The sequence below is a fragment of the Pelobates fuscus genome, chromosome 6 (assembly GCF_036172605.1).
Source record: "Pelobates fuscus isolate aPelFus1 chromosome 6, aPelFus1.pri, whole genome shotgun sequence".
Taxonomy (NCBI): Eukaryota; Metazoa; Chordata; class Amphibia; order Anura; family Pelobatidae; genus Pelobates; species Pelobates fuscus.
This window is the reverse complement of record NC_086322.1, coordinates 271,920,206-271,943,647: the sequence shown is the minus strand read 5'-3', so window position 1 is coordinate 271,943,647 and position 23,442 is coordinate 271,920,206. Positions and strand designations below refer to the sequence as shown.

Here is a 23,442-nt window from a genome sequence, read left to right as displayed (position 1 = left end):
CTGCATGGGAAAAAAGGGTTTAATTCTCTATCAGATCTTAACTTACTTTATTGTTAACTTTGTATATTAATATGTAATCACAGACAGGAGGCTCCTGCAGGCTCCATAATGCCATTAACAGAGCATGAGATTGATCATTTAAAAAAAAAAAAAATTATATGTTTATTTTTTAATGAGTCAAACAAAGGAGGCATACAGTACATATACCTTAACAATATAGTACTTTTCGAGTAGGTTTTTAAACGTCTTCCATATAAATAACAACTTTAAAAAGGTAATATAACATATAAGTAGTATCCCCCTTTATTTATTTATTTTTTTCTTTTTCTCTTATTTCTTTTCTTTTCACAAGTTAGTGTTTCTTTATAATTAACAAAGTACAAGAAAATAGTTAGATTTGTATATAAAAAAAACAATACTACATTAAAATTACATACATTTAGCATTCACCCAAGGTCCTTATCGAGGGGGAGGAGAGGTAGGAGATGAGATAATTTTCCCATCTAGAATAAGCTCGCATTGTTCTCCTCGATTTGTTTCCAGGGAGCCCACAGCTTCAGATATTTGACGTATTGAGATTGGTCTAAATGAAAAGAGTTGGTAATCTATTTGTTGCAATATTTCTGTCCAACCTAAACCACCCTTAGATTGCCGTTTTCGTGCAATACAAATTTCAACTGCTAACATTATGTGGACAATTAGACAGTTCGGACTCCGGAGTATGATTTCCAGGTAACAAAATATGAAAAAGAAAGATCTGAGGAGTTAGAACAAAGTAAATTCCCAGTAGAAACTTAAGAAAATTCTGTAAGGGCTTTATAGACTTTTTTTATTATTATTTATTTATTTTCTCTTTTTTTTTTTTTTTTTTTACTCCGGACAACCTCACCAGATATGTGGTTTGATTTGCATCTCCAACACATTTGTGAAGTATTGGAGTAAAGTTTGTGCAGTCTAACTGGGATTAGGTACCAGCATAAAGTTATTTTGTACCGAGTTTCTATTAGTCATGCTGTGAACATTCTTCCTAACAATCCTCAAACCCTTCAACCATTCTCCATATTGCAGTTCAACATTCATCTCCTTTTCCCATTTAATCCATGGAGACCTTTTTTTTTGTGTGGTTGTAATAGGGTGAAAAAATTGGAAACCCTAAAGGTTATCTTATGTTTATGGTGTTTATCAAAAAAATCGATTACAGGGTTATCCGTTACAATGGTTTTTTTTATTTAATGGAATTTTTCAGTCTAAGATCACTGAAAACTTCTCTGGACGATAACTCAAAACTCGTCTGGAGCAAATCAAACGTAACAGGAACCCCTCTGGTGCTAGATCTTTTAGAGTTCGGATGCTCTTTTCTCTCCAACTTAACAATCTAATGTCACCTATATCTAGTTCAATAGTTTCTAATGGCATATTATGCAAGAGGGAATTTTGTAAAACCCAGCTCTGTAATCTTTAAATTATAAAAGGTTGTTGTGTAAATATGTCCAATTATCGGGTTATGAATAGAAAAGGTTCTACTTCCTTTCTTTTTAAGGTCTATATTGGACCAAAGTAGACAGAGAGGTTCTCTTTTCCCTAAATCTTGTTTTTCGATCTCCAGCCAAATAGGTCTGGAGGTTGACCTATTGTCCCAGGCGATAGCATGCGCAAACATATTGTTTTTATACAAAAACAATATGTTGGGAAATTATAGCCCCCCCCCCATTTTAAAATCCCTATATAAAGTATCTGAGGACATTTCTTTTCTTGCCAAATGTATTAATCATTAGTTGGAAGTATTAAATTATTAATTCTGAGAGGTATGTTTTTAAACAAATATAAAATTTTAGGGAGCAAATAGGATCTTACCACTTCCGCTCTTTCCATCCAAGATAGTTCCAGCCCTTTCCAATTTGCTAAAGTATTTCTAAGATTGCAGAGTTTAAGATTATAATTTTCTTTTCTGACATAGTCTAAATCCATATATAGTTTAATCCCCAAATAATCTTTATTCAATGTACTCAAGATCCGCAAAAGATACATTATTCAATAGAATTTGAGTTTTATTAAAGTTTGGTTTAAAATTTGAAAAACAGCCATATTCTTCAATCAAATGGATGACTTTGGGGATAGAGAATTTTTGATTGACTAGAGTTAAAAGGACATCATACAAGGAAAGTTTACATACCAATGTTCCGATAGTAATACCCTTAATTTCTTTATCTTGTCTAATCTGGTTAGCTAACGGTTCCATCGTCATGACATACAAGAGAGGAGCGAGAGGACAACCCTGCCTCGTTCCGTTTCTAATTTTGGACCACTCTGACAACAGCATATATACCGCAATCCTATCTGTGGGGCAAGTGTACAAAAGCATAACACTATTCCTAAATGCACCCTCGATGCCGAAGGCTCCCAAGACCTCATCTAAAAAACACCAATTCACCCGGTCGAAAGCTTTTTCGGCATCGAGAGCCACCATGCTAGATTCCCCCTCTTGTTGGTTTATATGATATATAGTATTTATCACTTTTCTAGTGTTATCATTGTGCGCCTGCCCTTTATAAACCCACATTGGTCTAAATGAATCAAATCAGGAAGAACTTCTTTCAATCTTTCGGCCAAAATTTTAGAATAAATTTTAATATCCAGATTAATAGAGATATTGGGCGATAGTTTGAAATAGAGGTGGGATCCTTATTAACCTTAGGTATTGGAGTGATTGTTGCTTTTAACATTCAGATGGAATGATATCACTCGTCATAAATTGATGATATATTCTTAATAATAATGGTGAAAGTAAATTTTAAAATGTCAAAAAAAAAACGTGGGAGTACCCGTCTGGCCCTGGTGATTTATTTGTTTTTAGTGACTTAATGCAATTTTTTATGTCCAATTTAGGTTTATTTAAAAAGTCTAATTTGGAGGCCAACATTTTTGGAAGTTTAAGATTATTAAGAAATTTAGATATTTCGACCTTAGAAAATCCATGATCTTCTAGATCAGGAATAGGCAACCATCGGCACTCCAGATGTTGTGGATCACATCCCCCCCATAATGCTCTTACACCCATAATGCTGGCAGAGCATCAAGGGGGGTGTAGTCCAAAACATCTGGAGTGCCGAAGGTTGCCTATGCCTGTTCTAGATTATATAAAGATCTGTAATAGTCTCTAAAATCTGTCTGGGGGTTAAGAGTTGTTTTCCCTTAACGACAATTTTTTTTATTATATCGGCACTTCTTTTATTCTTTAACCTACTTGTTAACATTTTACTAGATCGATTGGCAGCATGGTACCATTTTTGTTTTAAAATAAAAAGGGCTTTATTGATTTTTAAAAGTGCCTGCTCTGCGATTTCCTTTCTCATGCTGTTGATCTCTAACAAGGTGGAGGGCGTCTTTCTAATTTTGCTAAATTAATATATAAAATGCTCAGTGATTCTCCTCGTTTTTTGTTTTTGTTTGAGTGCCTATTTTTATGAGTATACTTCTTATATAACACTTCAAGAGAGAAACTGCTATGTTTACACTGAGGGTTAATCCAGCCTCTAGTTTCTGCCTCACTGACAGCCATTAGAGGCCGCTTCCACGATTCTCACTGTGAAAATCACAGTGAGAAGATGCTGACGTCTATAGGAAAGCATTGAGTAATGCTTTCCAATGGGCTGTTTGAATGCGTGCGCGACTCTTGCCGCGCATTCAACGCTGACGTCGGCAGGAGGAGGAAAGTTCCCCGGCGCTGGAGGAAGGTAAGTAGCTGAAGGAGTTTTAACCTTTTGGATCAACAGCAAAAGCATATGTGAGGAAGGCTGAACTTGATGGACGCAAGTCTCTTTTCAGCTATGTAACTATGTAACGCTTACAGTCTTTCAAGCTAACAGTTATTGCACAGCGTTTCAAAGTTTTTTTTTATTTTTTAATATGGTAATATTATATATAAATATATGTGGTGATTTTCAAATTGAATAATCAGCAAACTTTAAATTTGGATTTGAATCATGTATCTAAGCTTCACAGGTTTTAATTGATTGTTTACTGGAATTAATGAGAACGAGCAACGGTGATCTTTGTCATGTCCTTTCTTTTCCCAGATTGCTAAGTTTTCCGAAGATACTCTCAGCAGCTATACGGAGGCAGTTTCTGCACAGGTCGGTTCTAGCGACAGAAAAATAATGCCAAGTGATTCCTGTCCTTTGACTTTACGTGTGACATACTTTGTGTTTAACAGGAAATGCTGCGCTGTATGTGTTCCCATTTCATGCGTGTCCTGGTGGGTAGATCCGACACTCTTCCGTACACCTCAAGTTTGCTGCATGGCCTCGGATCTGTTACTGTAAGTCATAAAGTGCTAAGCTTGTAGTAGAAGTGTGACACGGGACATCAGGTTTTTGCCCAGTGGTCATAGAACTCTCTTCTCTTCCAGGTACTATGCTGTGTGGATAAACAGGGTGTCCTCTCATGGCCAAATCCCAGTCCAGAAACCGTTCTCTTTTTTAGTGGACGGGCAGATCATGCCACAGACAGACACGAGGACTGCACTGATCAGATGTCCTTGCGGTCTTACTGCCAGGCTGAGCTTGATGATGAGGTATTGTCTACACGTGTTACCTATTTATTTTTGTCTCCACCTAACTACTCTCCTCTAACTTCATTGTACCGTATTCCTGCCTTACCGTGCTTTGGTCATTCTTTGTCCATACAGCCACAGGAGATGGTGGCGCTATTAGCGAACACAGAAAATGTGCAACTGGTTAATGAGCAGGAAATAGCCGAGCGGTCTGGAGATCCCAATAAGCTTCCCGAAACTCAGCGCAAAGAACACAGTCGGCACAAACATGCTTCTGGATCTAATGTGAGCTTTAGCCAAGATGCCGGAGGACTGGTAAGAGTGCTGAGGCAGTGGATCAAGACTGGCATTTCTACTTTGCATCTCTAATGTTCTCCCTATGGGTTTTATTTAGTAAGCAGCGTTAACCTGTAAATGTTTAAGAGTTTCAGCCATAAGTAAACTTTTAACATTTTTTTTAGCTATGCAATAGTGCTACACATGGCTGTATCGCGCACATTCTTACATGCGTTAACAAAAAGTGCTGAAGTTGAAGTGTTGCAAATACATATCACTTGACACTTTCCAGCATAAATTGCATGCAAATCATAAAAGAATAAAATACAATAGAAAAATCAATAGAAACCATCCTAATGTGCCTGTTTTACAAGTTCTGAGAGTTAGAATACATAGGTAGAGTTACAGTGAGGGTAGGAGTGAGCAGAGATCTTTAGAGAGATGTAGAAAGTTAGAGTGATTTGCAATTTATATATTGGTTGTGTAACTGAAGGATATGTTCCTGGAGTGGTTTGGCCCCAATTGAGTTTAGAGAGACTGAGTGTGAGTGGTGTGGGTACAGGACAGCAGAGGGAGAGAAGATAGCAGAAAGAGGAGGACACCATGGAGGACAGAAGATCAAGGAGTTTGAAGGATGAGGAGAAGGCAGACAGAGGGAGGACAGATGTAGAACGCCAGTTGCCAGATACCCAAGAATGGCCAGAAGCATCAGTATGTTGGTGTGGAGGCACATACTCTGCTCTGCCCACGACTTCCTCCTGTCCGCTGCTCGCACACATACGGACAGCTCACACTTGCAGGACTTCTCGCGGGCTGCCCCCTTCCTATGAAATAGCCTGCCTAGCACCAATAGACTCTCCCCTGGTCTTCAATCGTTTAAGAAGGGCCTTAAAACCCAACTCTTTAGGATAGCTTATGGCACCCCAGAGTATTCTCTACCTCACATACCTGTCTCTTGCTCTCTCCTAAAGGGCAGCACTTTACTCTCTCCTCCAGCTCTGCTTCACTCCCACCTTATTTGATTATCTCCTGTCCTAATGTAGTTTAAAACCCAACCTCCTATAAAATGTAAGCTTGTTTGAGCAGGGTCCTCTTCAACCTATCATACCTGTAAGTTTGTTTTTGTAATTGTCCTATTTGTAGTTAAATCCCCCCTCTTATAATATTGTAGAGCACTACGGAATCTGTTGGCGCTATATAAGTGGCAATAATAATAATGATAACATACTTGCATGGGCATGGTAAACTGGCAAGATTAGCCGTGGAGGAGAGAAAGGTAACGCGTGATCCATTTGATGTCACTAGCTGTCATGTGGATGATCTCTGTAGTGGTCTGCAGCACAACTTTTCATTTTTACCTTTTGAAAAATCTTGAGGGAAACTTGTTGGACAAAGAGCATCATGCATGCTGTTTTTTTTTGCAAAAGGTTATTTAGTGTATGAAGCCATTGAGCATTTTAATCCTTAATTATGCTGCAAGTAGCTGTGAGCTATGGGTTATGGTGCTATATGAGCTACTTACATGGTATGCCCTTGAACTTTTTTTTTTCTTTTGAACCATGAACACTGTTTTAAAGTGCATAGTTATTTTAACAAAAAAAGAAGTGTCCTGAACAGCTACAGCACTAATGCATGTAAACAGAGAAGATGTGATTGCAACCTTGAAATATCTTACAGGGCCTCACTAGTTGAAAAAGAAGCATTTTCAATAAGAGTATAATTACTAGAGCAGTACTGCATGGTTTGACATAGGCGGAAGACACTGAGAAGTAATGTGAGAAAATACAGAGAGGGCACTAGCTATCTGGCGTTGACGTCCAGTGGAAGTAGTCAAAGCTAAGTAAAGGAGTTCAAGAATGTTTAGAATGTGCGTAAGACTATCTTGAATGCCGTAAGTGAAATCCGTATGAGATTTCAAAATGACTCGATGGGCCAGTTCGTTTCACGGTCTGTTTTCTGCTTACAGCTGAACAGCGAAGTGGACGATTACGTGTGTGACTGCCACCTTGAGATGCTCCGTCTGTCCCAGGATCAACAGAACCCGCAGAGTATCCAGTTTGATGAGTCCAACTGGCAGTTCCATCTAAGTTCTCTAAAACCCATAGGACTCAATGTGCTGCTGAACCTGTGTAACCCAGGAGTGACCACCACACTGTGCCGTTTCTCTGACCATTTGCGTCACATTGCTTTACAAGAGACACACTGCTCTGTGCTCCCAGGGCACATCCCGTGGGGTCTCTGTGACTTTTCAAGGTTGATTGGTAAGTCTTCAAATCGAAGGACTAAATTCTCTATCAGTCCTACACGTGTACCCATGCAGCCCTCGGGTCCCGGGTAAAATAAGGCTGTCTCTGATCTACATTGTGAGCTTACAAGTGTTTCATTCACGAGTGGTTCTTCTCTGTGAGTCGTTCCTTTTTTTTTTTACCTTTTCTTCCAGTCTTCCTCGTTCTGTCTTTCCCATGTCTCACGTCCATTTTCATTCCATTCTCGATTTTCAGGATTCACCCCTGGAGCTAAAGACCTGTTCAAGCTGCAGAATCATGTAGCTCTTTACCACCACCCCAGTGATGAGACTGCAAAAGAGACAATGCTCTCAAAGTTCCCGGCAGCTACCAAACACCGACCTCTGCTCAGTCACATGATCAGCCTGTTCGTCAGGGATGTTACAACCAGTAAGTCTGCATATTGTTACCATGCTCGTTTCTCCCTCTGACTCTACGGTTTAGTTCTTGTAGATTTAGGTATAGAGGAACGTTTCCTGTGTTTGTTCTGTTCCGTATCGTATGTATACCATCACTCAGATTACCACTTTCTCCTCTTTTATCCCTGGTCTCTGTCTCTCCGCATGGTGGTGCTCTCAGACACAGAACAGATGCTGTCCCATGGAACAGCTGACATAATCCTTGAAGCTTGCACAGATTTCTGGGATGGAGCAGACATCTACCCTCTGTCTGGATCCGACAGGTACTGTGTTCTCTAATAACGCCTATTGGTTTCGAGTCCTTCTGATCCTTTCACTCCTTATATGCCTCCTGTTTGTCGTCCGATAGAATGTATTTATGCTGTCTGTCTGTTCTAGTTGTCGCATGTTTCCCTTTGGCCTTATATTGTCTTAGAGCAAGCATGTCAAACTCGCGGACCATCTTTGCGGCCCGGTGAGCCGCGAGTAGATGCTGGTGTTATAGCAGAGTAGGCACCTGCTTTCCCCATGTTGCAGGTGCCTACTCTAACACTTACCCGGCCTGGAGGAGGACCAGCAAGGGAGCTCAGTGTTCCTGCTCCTCACTGCTCCCTTGCGCCGTCTATAATGTAGCCGGGCGCCGGAATATGATGTCATATTCCGGCACCACTAAACCGCGCGAGGGAGCAGTGAGGAGCAGAAAGGACCCCGGTGACATACCCCACATCGGCTCCATAAGGTAAGGAGCAATAAGGAAACGAATGTGTGTGTGTGTGTGTGTCTGTGTCTGTCAGTGTGTATGGGTCTGTCTGTGTGTGTCTGTCTGTCAGTGAGTATGTGTGTGTGTGTCTGTCAGTGTGTCTGTCTGTGAGTATGTGTGTGTCTCTGTCTGTGAGTATGTGTGTGTCTCTGTCTGTGAGTATGTGTGTGTCGGTCAGCAAGTATGTGTGTGTCGGTCAGTGAGTATGTGTGTGTGTCAGCGGGAGGATCAGATTTGGCACCGGGTGGTATTGGGGGGGCGGGGGGGATTTAGTAGAGGGGGCTGCTGTGGTTTAGTAGAGGGGGATGCTGTTTTTTTTTTTTTATTATTATACTGTACTTTTTAAAATTACCGTATATACTAGAGTATAAGCCGACCCGAATATAAGCCAAGGCCCCTAATTTTACCACAAAAAAATGGGAAAACTTATTGGCTCGAGTATAAGCGTGGGAAATGCAGCAGCTACCGGTAAGTTTCTAAATAAAATTAGATCCCAATAAAATTACATTAATTGAATATTTATTTACAGTGTGTGTATATAATGAATGCAGAGTGTGTGTGTTTGTGTGAATGCAGTGTGTGTGTGTGTGTTTGTGTAGTCTGTGTAAACTGGATGGGAGGAGGGCATTTTTATGAAAAAAATTTAAAATTTAATTTTAATATATATTTTTTTAATATTATTATTTTAATATTTAATTTCTTAACTTTTTTATCCCTCTCCCTGCTTGTTACCTGGCCAGGGAGGGGGGGGGCTATATGATTTCCTGGTGGTCCAGTGGCATGGGCTGTGCAGTGGGGGGTCCGGCAGCAAGCGTTTACTTACCTTTGCAGCAGCTCCGTTCACCTCTGTTCCGTTCAGCTCACAGTGTAAATCTCTGGGAGGTGAACGGAGCTGCTGCAAAGGTAAGTAAACGCTTGCTGCCGGCCCCCAACAGGACTGCCAGGCTTGTAATGAGCCCGGCGGTCCTGGTCTGTATAATGGCAATGTAAGTTGCCATAATACAGACAGTGACTCGAGTATCAGCTGAGGGGGGCTTTTTCAGCACAAAAAATGTGCTGAAAAACTCGGCTTATACTCTAGTATATACGGTAACCTACGTTTCTATGAACATTTACGGTATTTTTTTTTTTTTTTTGCGGCCCACATCAACTTAAATCTTGATGTGGCCCGATCCAGACTTTGAGTTTGACATGCTTGTCTTAGAGACTATAGGCATCCAGACCACTTCATTTAATGCAAGTGGTCTGGGTACCATGTCCTTATCATTTAACTCTGCAACTGGAATCATTGCCGTTTTGCAGAAACGGTAACGTTTTCATTGCAGGGTTAAGACGCCTCTAGTGGCTGTCTGGAAGACGATCACTAGAGGCGCATCCGTAGCTGCCAATGAGCTATAATAACTTGGTTATAGCTCGAATTACTCTCGCTAAGAGCGTTTAATTCGGTGTAGAGCTGCATTTTGCCGCACATGCACGCTTAGCCTCCCAGTGTTTCCCTATGGGTATCAGTATTGATGATCTCAGCCAGAGAGGTAGCGAGGAGAGCAGCATCCTGCAGGATGTTAAGGTAAGTAAAACTTGTCTTTCAAAACCCTGTAAGGTGATACCTAGATAGGAAAGGGATAACTATAGCATTAGTAATACATGTATTCCTAACTCTATAGTGTTCCTTTAATCGTCCTCTCTTTTTCATTAATGTTTTTGTTTCCGCTCCTGGTCATTCATGGTATTTATTTCTTTTCCTATATATTTATCTATTTGTGTATTTTATCTCCCATTACTTGTTTCCTGTCTCTTAGGAAAAAGGTGTTGGATTTTTATCAACGAGCCTGTCTGTCTGGTTATTGCTCTGCCTTCTCCTACAAACCTATGCACTACTCCCTGTCGTCCCATCTCCACGGGAAGTGCATAGAGTTGCTGCATGCTCCCGGCCAAGGCTCTCTGGCTGCTTCCTGTGACCCTGGATCTACTCCTCTGAAGATCTCTGGACGGCATGACAGCTGGAGCTCTGACGGTGAGTCATTGAGGTGATAGCTATTTAAAACATTGCTTCTTTTTTGATCAATTGATCTTTATTCTACAAATTGTATGTATTAATGTGTACAGTTCTATCAGTCAGCATTGTTTCCTTTACTTTCACTTTTCTTCCCTCTGGTTTATCTTGTGTTCCCCCCCCCCCCCCCCCCATACACACAGAAGGCATTGGAGAGGTGGTTGAGGATATGGCTCAGGCTCTCAGTGGTCAAATCTTTATGGGCATGGTGTCATCACAGTATCAGGCGCGCTTGGACATTGTTAGGCTAATAGACGGTTTAGTGAATGCTTGTATCCGATTTGTGTACTTCTCCATGGAAGATGAGCTTCGAAGCAAGGTGAGCAGCAATGTTCTTATCTTTAACACACATTTCTCTAAAAATAAAATAAAATAAAAGTAATACCTGAATAATTACATAGAACTTTTGGATTCCAAACTCTAAACAAAACCACATAATATGGAGTAAATATATATATATATATAAAGTATTATGTCTGTTAAAACTGTGTGAATTACAACTCACTTGTTAGAGAGCCATAATGGAGCTCAGATACAGGGTGAATGCTGGTCTTCAGCTTTGAGAATGTATGAATATAGGTGCCTAGTCTGTATGAGTCTTAATCTTCAACTATAAAAGCTATAGAAGGACTTGGCTAATGCGCAGGTGTGACCAGTCTCCGCACTGCGCCAATAAGTATTTCCTCTTAGAGTTGCATTGACTCAGGGCATCTGTATGTGGGGTATTCAGTGTTTCGATGCAGACTGTGGATAATCTGACCTTAGGTCCTGCAATCTTTGGAGGACCAAACCCAGTAAGTCCTTCTAGTGGTTGTTCGAGTGACAGCCACCAGAGGTGGTGTTAGGCAGCATTGTAAACACTTCATTTTCTTAGAAAAGGCAGAGCTTACACCGCTCAGCCTGCAGGGACAGACTCTTTGTTCCAGAATCATTACATTAAGCTGCAGTGTCCCTTTTAAATACAGATGTAAATAAAAAGTACTATATCCTTATTTTTATGTAATTCCACTGGTGGCTGTCCAGTGAATGAAATTCAGCCTGACATCACATCCACCAACACACACTGCAATTTGTACACGTTCTCATTTACATATGGGATAACATTTTCTCCTTAAAATCATAGCATTTTATTTATAATACACTAAAAGAAGGCATGAGTATACTAATCATTTAACAGTGTTATCAGTATGATTAAAGGATATATGTTATTGCACCAACCAATCAATATTGCTTAAAGGGATAATCCACTGCCCAAATACAAGAAAAAATCTATAATAATAATAAATTCAATGTTGAGTAAATATATCCCCAATAAAAGCTTGCATTGATTTATGCTTTCCCCATTGGGGTATATCTAAAAGGAATTTGCAAAACCTGTAGCTCTTTTGTCTGCAGCCTTTGCACACTCTCCCTTTCTAATCCTGCCCAAACTTTCTGTTGCTGTGCAATCACAGACTTCCCAATGCAGCTCAATGAGAAGTCTTTGCACAGACTCTAAATATGATTCCGATCTTTAAAGGAACACTATTGCATTAGAAATACAATCTTGTATTCCTAACGCTATATAGTGTCTTACTTGTGGATTCGTTTTTGGAAGACCGTCGCTAGAGATGTGTTTAACTTTGTAATGTCAGCATTGCAGCTTCTACAAAACTGCAGAGTTTTACATTGCAGAGTTAAAGTGGCAGGGGCCCTTACACCCAGACCATGGTGAAGTGGTTTTGGTGTATTTAGTGGTCCTTGAAGTTTGTCCTTTACTTTAGTGTAAAAAAAGGAAGTGCCACTACCCGGCAAGTGATAGTTCCTTATTTTTTTTTTTGCATCCCAATAAACTCTATTGCAGCATTTACCATGGTGAATAATGAGCTGAGGAATGTAAATAAAAAAAAAAAAAAAACTTCCATGCCTCCACTTCACTTCCTCTTTGTGGGGTTTTGCTGTCCCATGATGCATCAGGGTGTGATGAGCATTTTCTCCAGTAGTGAATGTGGCATTGCAAGAGTTAACGTGTGTACATTCTTTAACCGGTAAAGCACGTAAATGGAATTTAAAAAAAAAAATCTATAAAGATTTAAAAAAACATTTTTTTAAAAATGCACAACTAATCTCTAACTTTTATTTCGATGTTGGGTTGTGCTAAAGGTTACGTTGGTGATAGTTCCCGGTTCATAGTCGTAGTCCATTTTCTACCCTTAACTTAGGTATTTGCAGAAAAGATGGGTTTGGAAACTGGATGGAACTGTCACATTTCCCTGACACCAAACGGGGAAGGACCAGAGTGCGAGGTTCCACAATGCAGTCCCAGCCATGCAGGCTCCTTGCGTGATGATCTCCACCAGGGTGAGTGGTAATACAGGAAAGGCCTAGTAACACTTGTCACGTAACAGCTGCTCCATAAATAACTCCTGACATTATGTTGTGGCTAACTTTAATTGTTTGCAGGATATAAGAGGAATTTAATAATATTGGACTTCATTGGTTCTCTGTCGGGTGTATGATTCTGCTATGACACTCAGGATATTTTCTTTGGAGTCTTTCTTCTTTCTTTTGTCTATGTGACCTGTAATCACCAGCATGTACTTATTGAGTTCCCACCTAAAGTCCATTTGGATAGTTGGCTTCGTGCTAATATTACACCTTGCTACATGTTGTACTTAAACATTGCACCTGCCTGCCCTGCATTGGTCTGTGTATCCATGAACATGTTTCTGGACTCTGACCTCCCTCACAATGTTATTCACTAAACTGAGCAGTCAAAATAAATTTCAGATTTAAGATCAAAATAGCCAATGTGGAAAAATTCTCTGAGTGAGCTATGCTGTCTGTTTTGACTACTCCGGCGTAAAATTTTACATTTAATTTGAATTCTCACTTTATTTAAAAAAAAACCTTGACAGTATTTACCTTTGGACATGGTTGTGTTTTGAACTTTTTTAAATTCTGGAACTGGATCACTCAATTGCATAATTTTGATACTCTGTACCATGTTTTCTGGACAGCTACCAAGTCCTTTTGTTGTGTCTATCCAAGACCAAGATGAAACCTCAGGAGTATATTTCTATAAGTCGTCACTATTGGCAATATCTGAAAAAACATAACTATACACTGTCGTCTTTTCTTTGTATGTCTGTTAGCCTCTCGGGAGGATGCAGAAGGAATGCTTCTAATGGAAGATGAAGGACCCTCAGATATGATTAGCTTCCAGCCTACGGACAGTGATGTTCCCAGCTTCTTGGAAGACTCAAACCGGGTAACAATAATGATAGTGGTCTCTGCAATCACATGTCTTACACAGATAGGGGAGAAGAGGGTTCTTGCCTGCACACACAATACCAGCTATGGAAAAACAGCAAAGACTTGCTTTTTTCTTCACTCTTTGTCACCAGGCCAAGCTTCCCCGTGGTATCCACCAAGTCAGACCTCACCTGCAGAACATCGATAATGTTCCCCTGCTCGTCCCTCTTTTCACTGACTGCACACCAGAAAGTAAGTTAATGATAACAGATTAAATTGCGCCTGCCATGGAAAAAACTCAAATATGGCCGACCATGGCAGCACTTTATAGAAAATAAGATGAAACCTCTGCGTTGGCCTAGCACAGGGGTTCCTCAAGTACCCCCTACCAGTCCAGGAATTAGGGATTACCCTGTTGTGTCTAAAGTGTTTCTTGGTTTTTTCCCCCAAAACACCTTAGACACAATTGAGTAATCCTTAAATCCTGGACTGTTAGGGGGTACTCGAGGACTGGGTTGGGAACCACCGGCCTACCACATGCATTAGGCTTTTTAGTTTTGGTGGGTTGTTTTGGAGGGGGGGAGGGGTGGTTCTTCTATTATTTATCTTCTATTCAATGTTTCTTCTATTCTTTACCAAAAAAATAAAGAAACAAAAACAAAGAACCTTTGCATGCTGGTGGGGCCTTTATAGCATCGGCTTCCCAAATATTGCAGTAGAACACTACAGTGTCATTTGGGGCTGGCTGTTCAGACAGTCAACCCATCCATTTACACCTGCCATCCCATAAGGGTAATAACGTGCAATTTTTTTGACAATACAAGATATTGATTAAATGTAAACCTACCCGACGATGACTGTTTTGTTTTTTTTGTATATTTTTTTTTGTGGCTGATCGGTCCACTAAAATAATTATTTATATTAATTTAAATTATTTGGTCTTTTTTCCCAGCTATGTGTGAAATGATTCAGATAATGCAGGAGTATGGAGAAGTAACCTGTTGTCTGGGCAGCTCAGCAAACATCCGGAACAGCGGCCTGTACTTACAGAGTGATATCAGGTCAGTATTCTCCACGTCTCCATTTCAGCTTTATTCTTTGTCTTCCCAGGCTTTGCGTTTGCCACTTATCCTCACCTCTACTTATCTTATTGTACTTCCGATCCAGGACACAATCTCACTTCCTGTCTATGGACACTTCCTTTTGTATTACCTCACTTGTCCTTCTTGCTGTGTGTCCTTCAGTTCGTGCTTCTAGCCTCTGGCTTTTTGCCAAATTATTGAGATAATGCGTGTAAGAAAAAAAAAAAAAAGAAATGTAATTTTCTATACTGCAGTCATAACAGATGGGTACTTGCTCTTCCCTGTCTCATTGGATAAGTAAGCCTAGAGTGCGTAACAGCAGTCCTGTTGCCATCAAGCCCAAAGAAAATAACCTGTGCTTTTCCGGGCTACCGTCTTTTTAGTCCGTCTATAATAAAAATGAGAAAATAATGCTACCTGACCTGTCTGTTGTGAGGACAGGCCAACATGGGGAGCGAAAGGCTGTGGTGTTTTCCTTTATAGGGTTGTGGGGAGGAGTCTAGGGGGTGCGGATTGCATTTGGGTATATAACCTTTTCATTACTACCTGCCCTGTGACGGAGAATGGCTGTCGCTTAAATAGGCAAACCTGTTTCATGGGATCAATTTATCTTTCTTAGACAGAACTCACGAGAAATCGCACACACAACGGGCAATGTGATATCAACATTAGATCATAGCACATTGTGCTAGACAAATTGCTTGCAAATGTGTAGATTAAAATGTATTTATAGCTTTCTGTTTTGTCTTGTCCCTATCCTGTTTGTATAGAAGTAAAGAAAACTCCAAATGTAGTTACCATAAAGGTTACGCAAACATTTATTCTTCCCCCCAAATGATGCAGACCGAATCATACTATTTGTAGCCATAGAATACATGTTATTAAAATTAGAATTACGCTGGCATTTTTAGGAGCATTAAATCTCCATGTGGATTCACTAAAATACCAAATGTTGCCCTGTTGGACAAAATTCTGTGAAAATCACCAGATTTTGCAGTTCTCATCGTTACTAGAGGTAAATCTGATTGACATTTGGTCATTACCATTCAGTTGGATTCATTTGGTGTCTGGTTTAAATCTGTTATTTTCACATGCAAATCCTCCATAATGCAAATACTACATACTATGTAGAATTTGCCTATTTACTCAGAGACAGGCAAAATCATTAAATAACTTAACTCACTTTTGCAGGTGAATATAATGATATTTGGACGGTTTGGTCACTGGAAATATTTGGGCTGAATATCAGTCATCTAGTGGCGTTTGGACTGGCTGAAATCTTTACGCAATTCTGAATCATTCGCAGCTAAAATTGCCCCATACGCAACTGGATGTTTTTTCCCCATTCGGTACAAGTGCATTTAGACTTGAGTGAATAGCTCTCTGTTAATACTTTGCCCCACAATAACGTCACCTAGGGACATGCAGTCACACTAACATTACTCCCAATGGCCAAGAAGAGATTGAATGCCTAAATGTATAAACAACCAACGCACAGTGTGATTGAATATAGGATTTCCAGTCTCCATCATTCATTGTATTCTCACCCCTGCAGCATCTCTCTGGATCCACTATACCCGTCACGCTGCTCCTGGGAAATGTTTGGTTATGTGAGTGGAACTTTACGAACCACCGCTACTGAGAAACTGGCGCCTCTTCAACTCTCCTCGGCTCTTAACAGCCTGCCTTGCTCGATGTCATTCAGACAAGAAGAGTGTGTAGGCCTCATCCGTCTCATTGAGCAGGTTGGTGCTGTGATAGACACTGATAATTTCGGGTCCAAAACACCAGTATTATTGTCTGCAATGTCCAGGTTTGTCTGGGGCTGCCTTTGCCTGTGTAAAAACAATTTGGAGAAAGGTGCAATGAACAAGATACAATGCAGTAACAAGTGTGAGGGAATTTTATATAGATTATTATTGTATTAAATTGCATAAAAATAAAAAAAACCCACAACAAATAGGTCATATAAAATTAAAAAGGGATGGGCAAAATAACAAAGAAAAAGTCATTTAGGAAAATAAATTGTTACCTGGAAGATCCTTAATACGGAGATTCAATATATGAGGTGTGCAGATACGATCAGCAGCAGAAAAGTGGAGTTTGACAGGGTGATACTTGGGACACTTTTCTTGAAGTAGAATCGCCACATTAAGTGGGAGTGGGCAAGATGGAGGGTAGCAAACAGGTAACCGGTTACGATCTCCTTTGTGAATCGCTGCCTTTCATAACTAAGATATAATCAACTGTAGAACCGCTTGTAAGTATAATGACGTAAAAAGGTAAAGTGAGTGTACAGAGATGGCACCGGCCAACTGACAGAGGAACACAATAAATATTAAAGGAGCACTATATGGTCAGGAACACAAACATGTATTCCTGACCCTATATTGTTAAAACCACCAGCCATCCCCCTGCCCCTACCCCCCTTTCACCCTACTTCTACAACATCTGAAGCTCCTACCCTTTGGGCACCCCTGATCTAGATTATGACTTGAAGACTCTATATTTGTCCTCAAAGACCTATTTGTAGTTTTAGTATTTCTTGAATTCCATTTTCTCTGATGACACCATTCACTCACCATCATATTTCCGACTATTTAGTTATTAGCCTCATTTTGTGTCTTCAGTGGATCTTATCGACTCTTTAGAACTTCACCTGTGAGCTTTGTGTTGTAAGGGAGCATATTCATTAAATGGCAAATTTAGGACAAAATAGCCAAGATGTGACTATAGCATAGTAAAATATTTTTTTCCCCCCTGGAATCGCTTTTCAATTAACTACACTTCAGTGTTTAGTGGATAAAACACGTTGTTGAGCATTACAATTCCTATTGAGCTTGCTGTTCTTCAGTACTCACACGGTCTCTCACTTCTCAGGCTCGTCATTCAACATACGGCATCAGGAAATGCTTCCTGTTCCTCCTGCAGTGCCAGCTGACACTCGTAATTGTGCAGGTGAGTCCCCAGGGCCCCAAAATGACCAGAAAAGAAAGACATCCTGTCTGGAAGCATAATAAAAAGACAGATGTCCCAAGGCTCAAGTGGAACTGTGTCTGTGTTTGCTAAATAACCGAAAAAACTTCAAATGAACCTACTGTCCGAGGTGAATAAAAAAATAAATTTCTGTGATTCTGTCTTCCAGTTTATGGCTTGTTTATTTCAACTTCCACCACTTCTGAGCACTACAGATATTCTGTGGCTATCCTGCTTCGTTTACCCATTGCTCAGGTGAGTCTATTCTCATTCTATTTGTTCTAGATCAGTCTCTAGTCCAGGGCTGCCCAAAGGGTAGATTCCCAGATGTTTAAAAGCTGCAGCTTTGTTATTCTAAAGGCATCATGGGAGTTGTAGTTCTACAACACCTGGAGATCTACCTTTTGGGCATCCCTGCTCTAGCCCATCACAGTACCCTCTTCACCTTGTGTGTCTGTCGACATTATTTGGTAACTTACCATCTGTTTTTAATACACTTTATAAAACTGCTGCATCAAATAAACGATATCCGTCTATCAAACTTATGTCTCTAAATACTAGCAGCAGCTGTGTGGCTCTGCATACTCACTGTCTAACCATGCACAAATAAAATAAAGAATTAAAAAAAATAAATAAATAAAAAAAAAAAAAAAAAAATACTTGTCTCTTTGGCTGTGTACCTAGCTAGCTATGTAGACCAACGTTGTCATGAAACATGGGATCCCCCCAGTTAATGTAGTTGGGGAGTGTTTCTTACTTTATCTGCTTTCAATTCAGCATTGCCCACTGTATAATGCATACACACCATAGCGTTACAATTGCTATCCCGTTTATTTATTTTTTTGTTTGTTTTTTGCCGCAGTGTATCTCTGCTTGGAAAGCCCCCGGATAATTCCATAATGACTGTAGCTACAGGAAAAAATCTCCACTCCATCCCAAAAAAGGTAAAACAATAAAAAAAAAAAAAGCAGGAAAAAAACAAACATAACACTATTTTCAGGCAAATGTTTGCCACTTCCTTTGTCTGTTTTGGTAAGTAAATACCTTAGAAATGCTCCCACCCCAGTCCTTAAAAACCCCCTACTAACCCAGGATTTAGGGATTACCCTATTGTGTCTAAAGTGTTGGTTTTTTTTTTCAATCTAAAAACGCCTTACACACAACTGGGTAATCCCTAAATCCTGGACTGTAAGGGGGTACTTGAGGACTGGGTTTGGAACCACTGCTTTAAAAGACCATTCTAGTACCTGTGATATGTTTAACGTAATGACGATCAGATTTTATGACTGGTACGCTATAATTAAAGTGGCCTAATCCATAAAATATTCCGCTTTGGAAGGTATTAGAGTGTAATCTATACATATCACTATAATAAGTATAGGTTAAGTGCAATACTAACCTGAAGTTGGTTTCCTGGGTGCTATTATATGATGAATGAGACACCACAACACGTGCACCTACCATGTTTTATTGGTTGCCAGTGGGAAACTTGTAAACAAAAGAATTTGAATTGATGGAAAAGGATCTCCTGCACAGTGTCCGCTTCAATGTCCTTGTCACTCCAAGAAAGCTTGGTATGATGTGTTTTTTTGCCTCCCATCTGCAGACGCGACATTATTTCCTGGTTTGCTTCCTGGTGAAGTTTATCCCGTCCTGCTCTTGTTGTATCCTCTGCTTCTGGTTCTCCCTTGAGAAGTTCTGTGATATCTCGTCTTACAGCAATACCACCAACTGCACTGGGATCACAGTTTATAGGTAGGAGCTGGAATGATGGACAGATAAACTTAAGATCAAGAAGATTTCACATATGGAATAATGTGAATCGGAGATAAACCTCACACTTTATATTGCCATATTTGTGTTTATTTTGTAGTGATTCTGTTGGTGCTCCAGATTGGTTTGGTTCCCTTTCCGGAGCCCTGTTACTGGCCCAGAAGCTATCTGCCTGCCTTATTGTCTTGCACACAGGTGGGTAAAGCTCAGAATTTTTGATTGAGCGAGGTCAAGTATTGAAACACTTACCAAACTATTCAACCTTTCAGTGATTATATCAGTCAGTCACGTTCACCGCTCCAAAGCTCTGTGGAAGCGAAGTCCTTTCCGTAATAGATGGTGGAGTCTAACATTGCCCATATTGTAAGTATTGATTTGCGGAACTGGAGTTGCTGTAGTGTGATTCCTGCCTTCTCAGCTCTGACAATCTTACCTTACCAGGTTCCTGGCGCAGGGTTTACAGACGGCGCTTGACCTGAAACTCTGGACAAACTCTGCCTCACCTCTGACCTTTCACCCCAAGGACATCCCTCTCATATCTTGGTTGTTGGGGACAATCTCCCTTGTAATAGTCCTTGTAATCAATGAATTGGTTAAGCTGCACGAAATAAGGTACGAAGGGTGGTAAGGGTATTGCTTCTCTAAACTAATTCTGCTTCTTTTACTTAAAGGAACAGTTTGGGAACCATAACAACTTCATTCAACTTCGAATTTAGTTGTTATGGTTCCAAAGGATCTTTGACGCTGGCTTATTTTTAGAGGTTAAACCGTTCATGAAAGGTTTAACCCCAAAGTTTCCTCTCCGGCTCCGTTTCTCTCTGCCCACCTTCCACATCCGCCTTGTCAAAATCTTCAAAATGGAAGCCTGAAGAGCCGCCAGGCCTGGGCACCGCTGTTTGGTTTAGAGCGTCAGCTGACACTCTAAGCCAACCAGTATCTCGCCATTCATAAAAACAGCTTGAAAAAGGTATGAACTGTTTAACCATTTAAGGTAAGTCAGCGCCAGGGACCTCCTTATATCATAACAACTTCCTTTTGAAGTTAATTTTGTTCTTGTTCATCTCTGGTATGTATTCTTGCTCTCAGACTAGTATTTTATTACCTTTGCTTTTTCTTCCAGAGTCCGAGTCCGTTATCAGAAGAGGCAAAAGCTTCAATTTGAAACCAAACTTGGCATGAACTCACCATTCTGATCACCTCCCATCACTTTGCTGTAGGGGATATTGGTAGTGTTGTTGAGCTAGATTTATTTTGTCTTGCCTCAGCTTCAGACAAGGGAGAGGCAGGGAACTGATGTGTTTGACCTCGAGAATCCCATTTGGAAGGACACTGTTGACACAGCTATTCATATCATCCTTAAACCAGCTGTCACCACCAGTGCCTCCTCCCTACCTCCTGTGCCTGTTTACAATTTGCAGTTGGAGTTGCCACAACTTCCTGAGTCTTTCCCTCCGCACTGATCTGATGAGTGACGAATGTGAGGGTTCTCATTCATCTGTCGTCTGACCCAATGCATGTTTCCTTCAGGAGCAAAGCTCCCGTGCATGGCTCAATGCATATTAGATGCTCTGCTATGCGCTTTAAACCACTGGAGTGCTCCGCACACTGCATCACCAAACAATGCGTGCAATAGGAATGGGACACTTATTTTTTGTTTTTTAAATGATGTATATTTTCTAAAGTGAGCTCAAGAGACTTAGCATTTTTATTGAAAAAGCTGTGAATAAAATCTATGCCAATAGCTTCCAAGTTTTATTTTCTTTCATGAACCACTTCATCAAAACGAATGGGGCGGGCTGTATATTTAGATTTATTGGCGTTTGAGTAAAATGTTACAGATATTCTTTTATTACTGTTTTTTTTTTTTTTTTTTTGTATTCTTTATTTTTGTAGTGCATTGAGTAACAAAGCATGGTTACATAGACATTTCTCAAATGACAGAAACAACAGTAAGAAGTATCAGAAAGTGTCAGAGTTGCTGCACTTTTTATAATTAAGTAGAAATGTTTCAGGGTCCTAGTTCTATGTGCAGGGTGGCAGAAAAAGACATGTGTAGGTATAGAACTATAGATAAACTTCAGAATATTTAGACCACTGGGCCCAAAGACACAACAATAGAGCGAACAAGTTGGCACCGCCACAGCAGCTGATGCAGGCCGACACATTGACATATTTTAACAGTCGTATGGCATAGAAAATTAGTGCTTATTTTCGTTAATATACAGAGTATGTGACAGATTGAGAGATGAACAGGCCAGGCTTATATAAATTAGCTTACTGATAGCTTAATTGTATGCTTGCTTGCTTAATGACATGTTAGATTAACCTATGCGAGAGTAGTCAGGCAGTAAACCTCCCACAAAAGTGATAGCAAACGGTGCTCAGTGGGATGTACATTTGAAGATTGTGTGTTATATGGTACTCATAAACTATATATTGCATTACTAAATTAATAATTTTGTCCGACAGGCTAATCATTCATCTAGAGGCTACCCTTACGTGGATATGCTGAATATTTAGACATAAGAGAAATTACTCTGGCTAGTAAAATGCAATTTGCTAACTGCTACACATTAAGGAGAGTATTGGTACAATGGAATCATATCATAAGTTAGAACCGTGTCCTCAGGGGTGAAGAGTTTCAGTCTCTGGGACCTCAGGGATGTGGGGATTCATCCGATGCCGACTTTCCACGTGTACTTATGTTCTGGAGGTGCAGCAGTTTCCCCCTGTGCCATCTCGGTGGTCTGCGGTTGATGCTGGGTCTCGTGTCGGTGGGTGTCCTTCATCCACTCTGTCTCCGGTTTGGGCTGCTGTGAGAGGTTGTTGGGTATTTGGTATGCCGTGTGTGGCTTTAGATGGCTGCCCCTCCGGTCTGTCGTGGCGGGACTGATGGCACTTTGGGCAGGTAACGTCTTGCGGTTTGAGGGGGGTCTGTTTAACCCTCTCGTGTGCCGTTTCGTCGCTGTTGCTCGGACAACGTTTGTCGCTTGCGGGCAAGCAGTGCCCTTTCGTTGCTTCTGCCGCCTGGATGTTTCGCTGATTCTCCGCTCCTGCGGCTTTCTTGCTTTACTAGGGCGCTCTGGCTGCCCGCGACAGGTAGCGGTGGCTGCTGTACTCACAGTTGCCATTTCGGGTGGGATGTGAGTTGGTCTCCGCTTGGCGAGGCGGTCCCAGAAGGCCTGGCAGATCGCCTCGAACCTTGCATCGAAGGCCTCTATCCAGCTCTGTCCCATCAGGCTTGTTTGGTCGCTTTGGGGTTTCAAAGTGGCGGCCATCTTAGTTGAGCCGCGTGGCTTACAGGATTCTGTTTTTCAGGCTTTATGGAGCCGGCTTAGCTGGCCCTGTGGGGACCGGGATAACCCCCACCGGTCCAAAGGGGGGGATAACGGAGCTCTGAGCGGTGTGTTGTGCGCCCCCCCGGCAGGAGATCGGCCGCGTCTCACCACCGGTGGTCCGCCAGCTGCAGTAGGCCACAGACGTGCTGTCCCGCGGTCCTTCTGACCCGGGCTCCCCACTGTTTGCTTGGCTGTTGGTTTTAGAGTTGAAAAACTTATTTTGCTTTGTTTTGCTTTTTGTTTTTGCCAGATTTGTGCGGTTTTCATGTGTTTGTGGCTCATATAGTGAGGAGCTACAGGCAAACACGTCCAACCATGTTGGAGATCAGGCCCCGCCCCCCTTTTATTACTGTTTTAAACGAAGAAGAAAAAAAATAAAAGCCACTGGGGGCTTCCAGAATCCAAACGGACTTTTGGTCAGATTTTCCCCATAGGAAAGCATTAAATGGGGGGGAGGTGTAATGCGCACATGGCCATTGCGCGTTAGGTCTCCCCCGTCGGTCGGGGGAGGAGCGTGGGCAGAGCCTGACCGAGCTCCAAGGGACATCGGCACTGGATTTATGTAAGTTTTAACCCCTTCAGCCCTGAGGGAGGGAGGGGGGGACCTTATTAAACCTATAGTGCCAGGAAAACAGCTTTGTTTTCCTGGCACTAAAGGATCCCTTAAATCACTGTGGGCAAGAGGTACATGGAGGGCGCTGACTTGTGTTCCTAT

The 23,442-nt window shown here is 41.1% G+C and overlaps 1 protein-coding gene across 2 annotated transcripts in view; it reads left to right on the top strand.

Annotated features, from left to right (window-relative positions):
- The window catches only part of TMEM94 (transmembrane protein 94), a 49,696-nt gene extending 28,563 nt beyond the window's left edge, over positions 1–21,133 (top strand). Inside the window, exons 12-33 of one of the 2 annotated variants that reach the window (XM_063459141.1) lie at positions 4,077–4,133; positions 4,214–4,318; positions 4,409–4,573; positions 4,688–4,867; positions 6,795–7,089; positions 7,330–7,503; positions 7,693–7,795; positions 10,071–10,285; positions 10,471–10,643; positions 12,526–12,664; positions 13,459–13,574; positions 13,711–13,810; positions 14,511–14,619; positions 16,196–16,385; positions 17,521–17,598; positions 17,786–17,871; positions 18,479–18,560; positions 19,223–19,371; positions 19,490–19,584; positions 19,659–19,752; positions 19,831–20,001; positions 20,510–21,133. In XM_063459141.1, coding sequence (XP_063315211.1) covers positions 4,077–4,133; positions 4,214–4,318; positions 4,409–4,573; positions 4,688–4,867; positions 6,795–7,089; positions 7,330–7,503; positions 7,693–7,795; positions 10,071–10,285; positions 10,471–10,643; positions 12,526–12,664; positions 13,459–13,574; positions 13,711–13,810; positions 14,511–14,619; positions 16,196–16,385; positions 17,521–17,598; positions 17,786–17,871; positions 18,479–18,560; positions 19,223–19,371; positions 19,490–19,584; positions 19,659–19,752; positions 19,831–20,001; positions 20,510–20,582 — 2,949 coding nt within the window. In that variant the 3' untranslated portion in view covers positions 20,583–21,133. Of the gene's footprint in view, positions 1–4,076; positions 4,134–4,213; positions 4,319–4,408; positions 4,574–4,687; positions 4,868–6,794; positions 7,090–7,329; positions 7,504–7,692; positions 7,796–10,070; positions 10,286–10,467; positions 10,644–12,525; positions 12,665–13,458; positions 13,575–13,710; positions 13,811–14,510; positions 14,620–16,195; positions 16,386–17,520; positions 17,599–17,785; positions 17,872–18,478; positions 18,561–19,222; positions 19,372–19,489; positions 19,585–19,658; positions 19,753–19,830; positions 20,002–20,509 lie in introns of both variants that reach the window. The other variant, XM_063459140.1, reaches the window with a different exon arrangement.
- Positions 21,134–23,442: the final 2,309 nt, after the last annotated feature.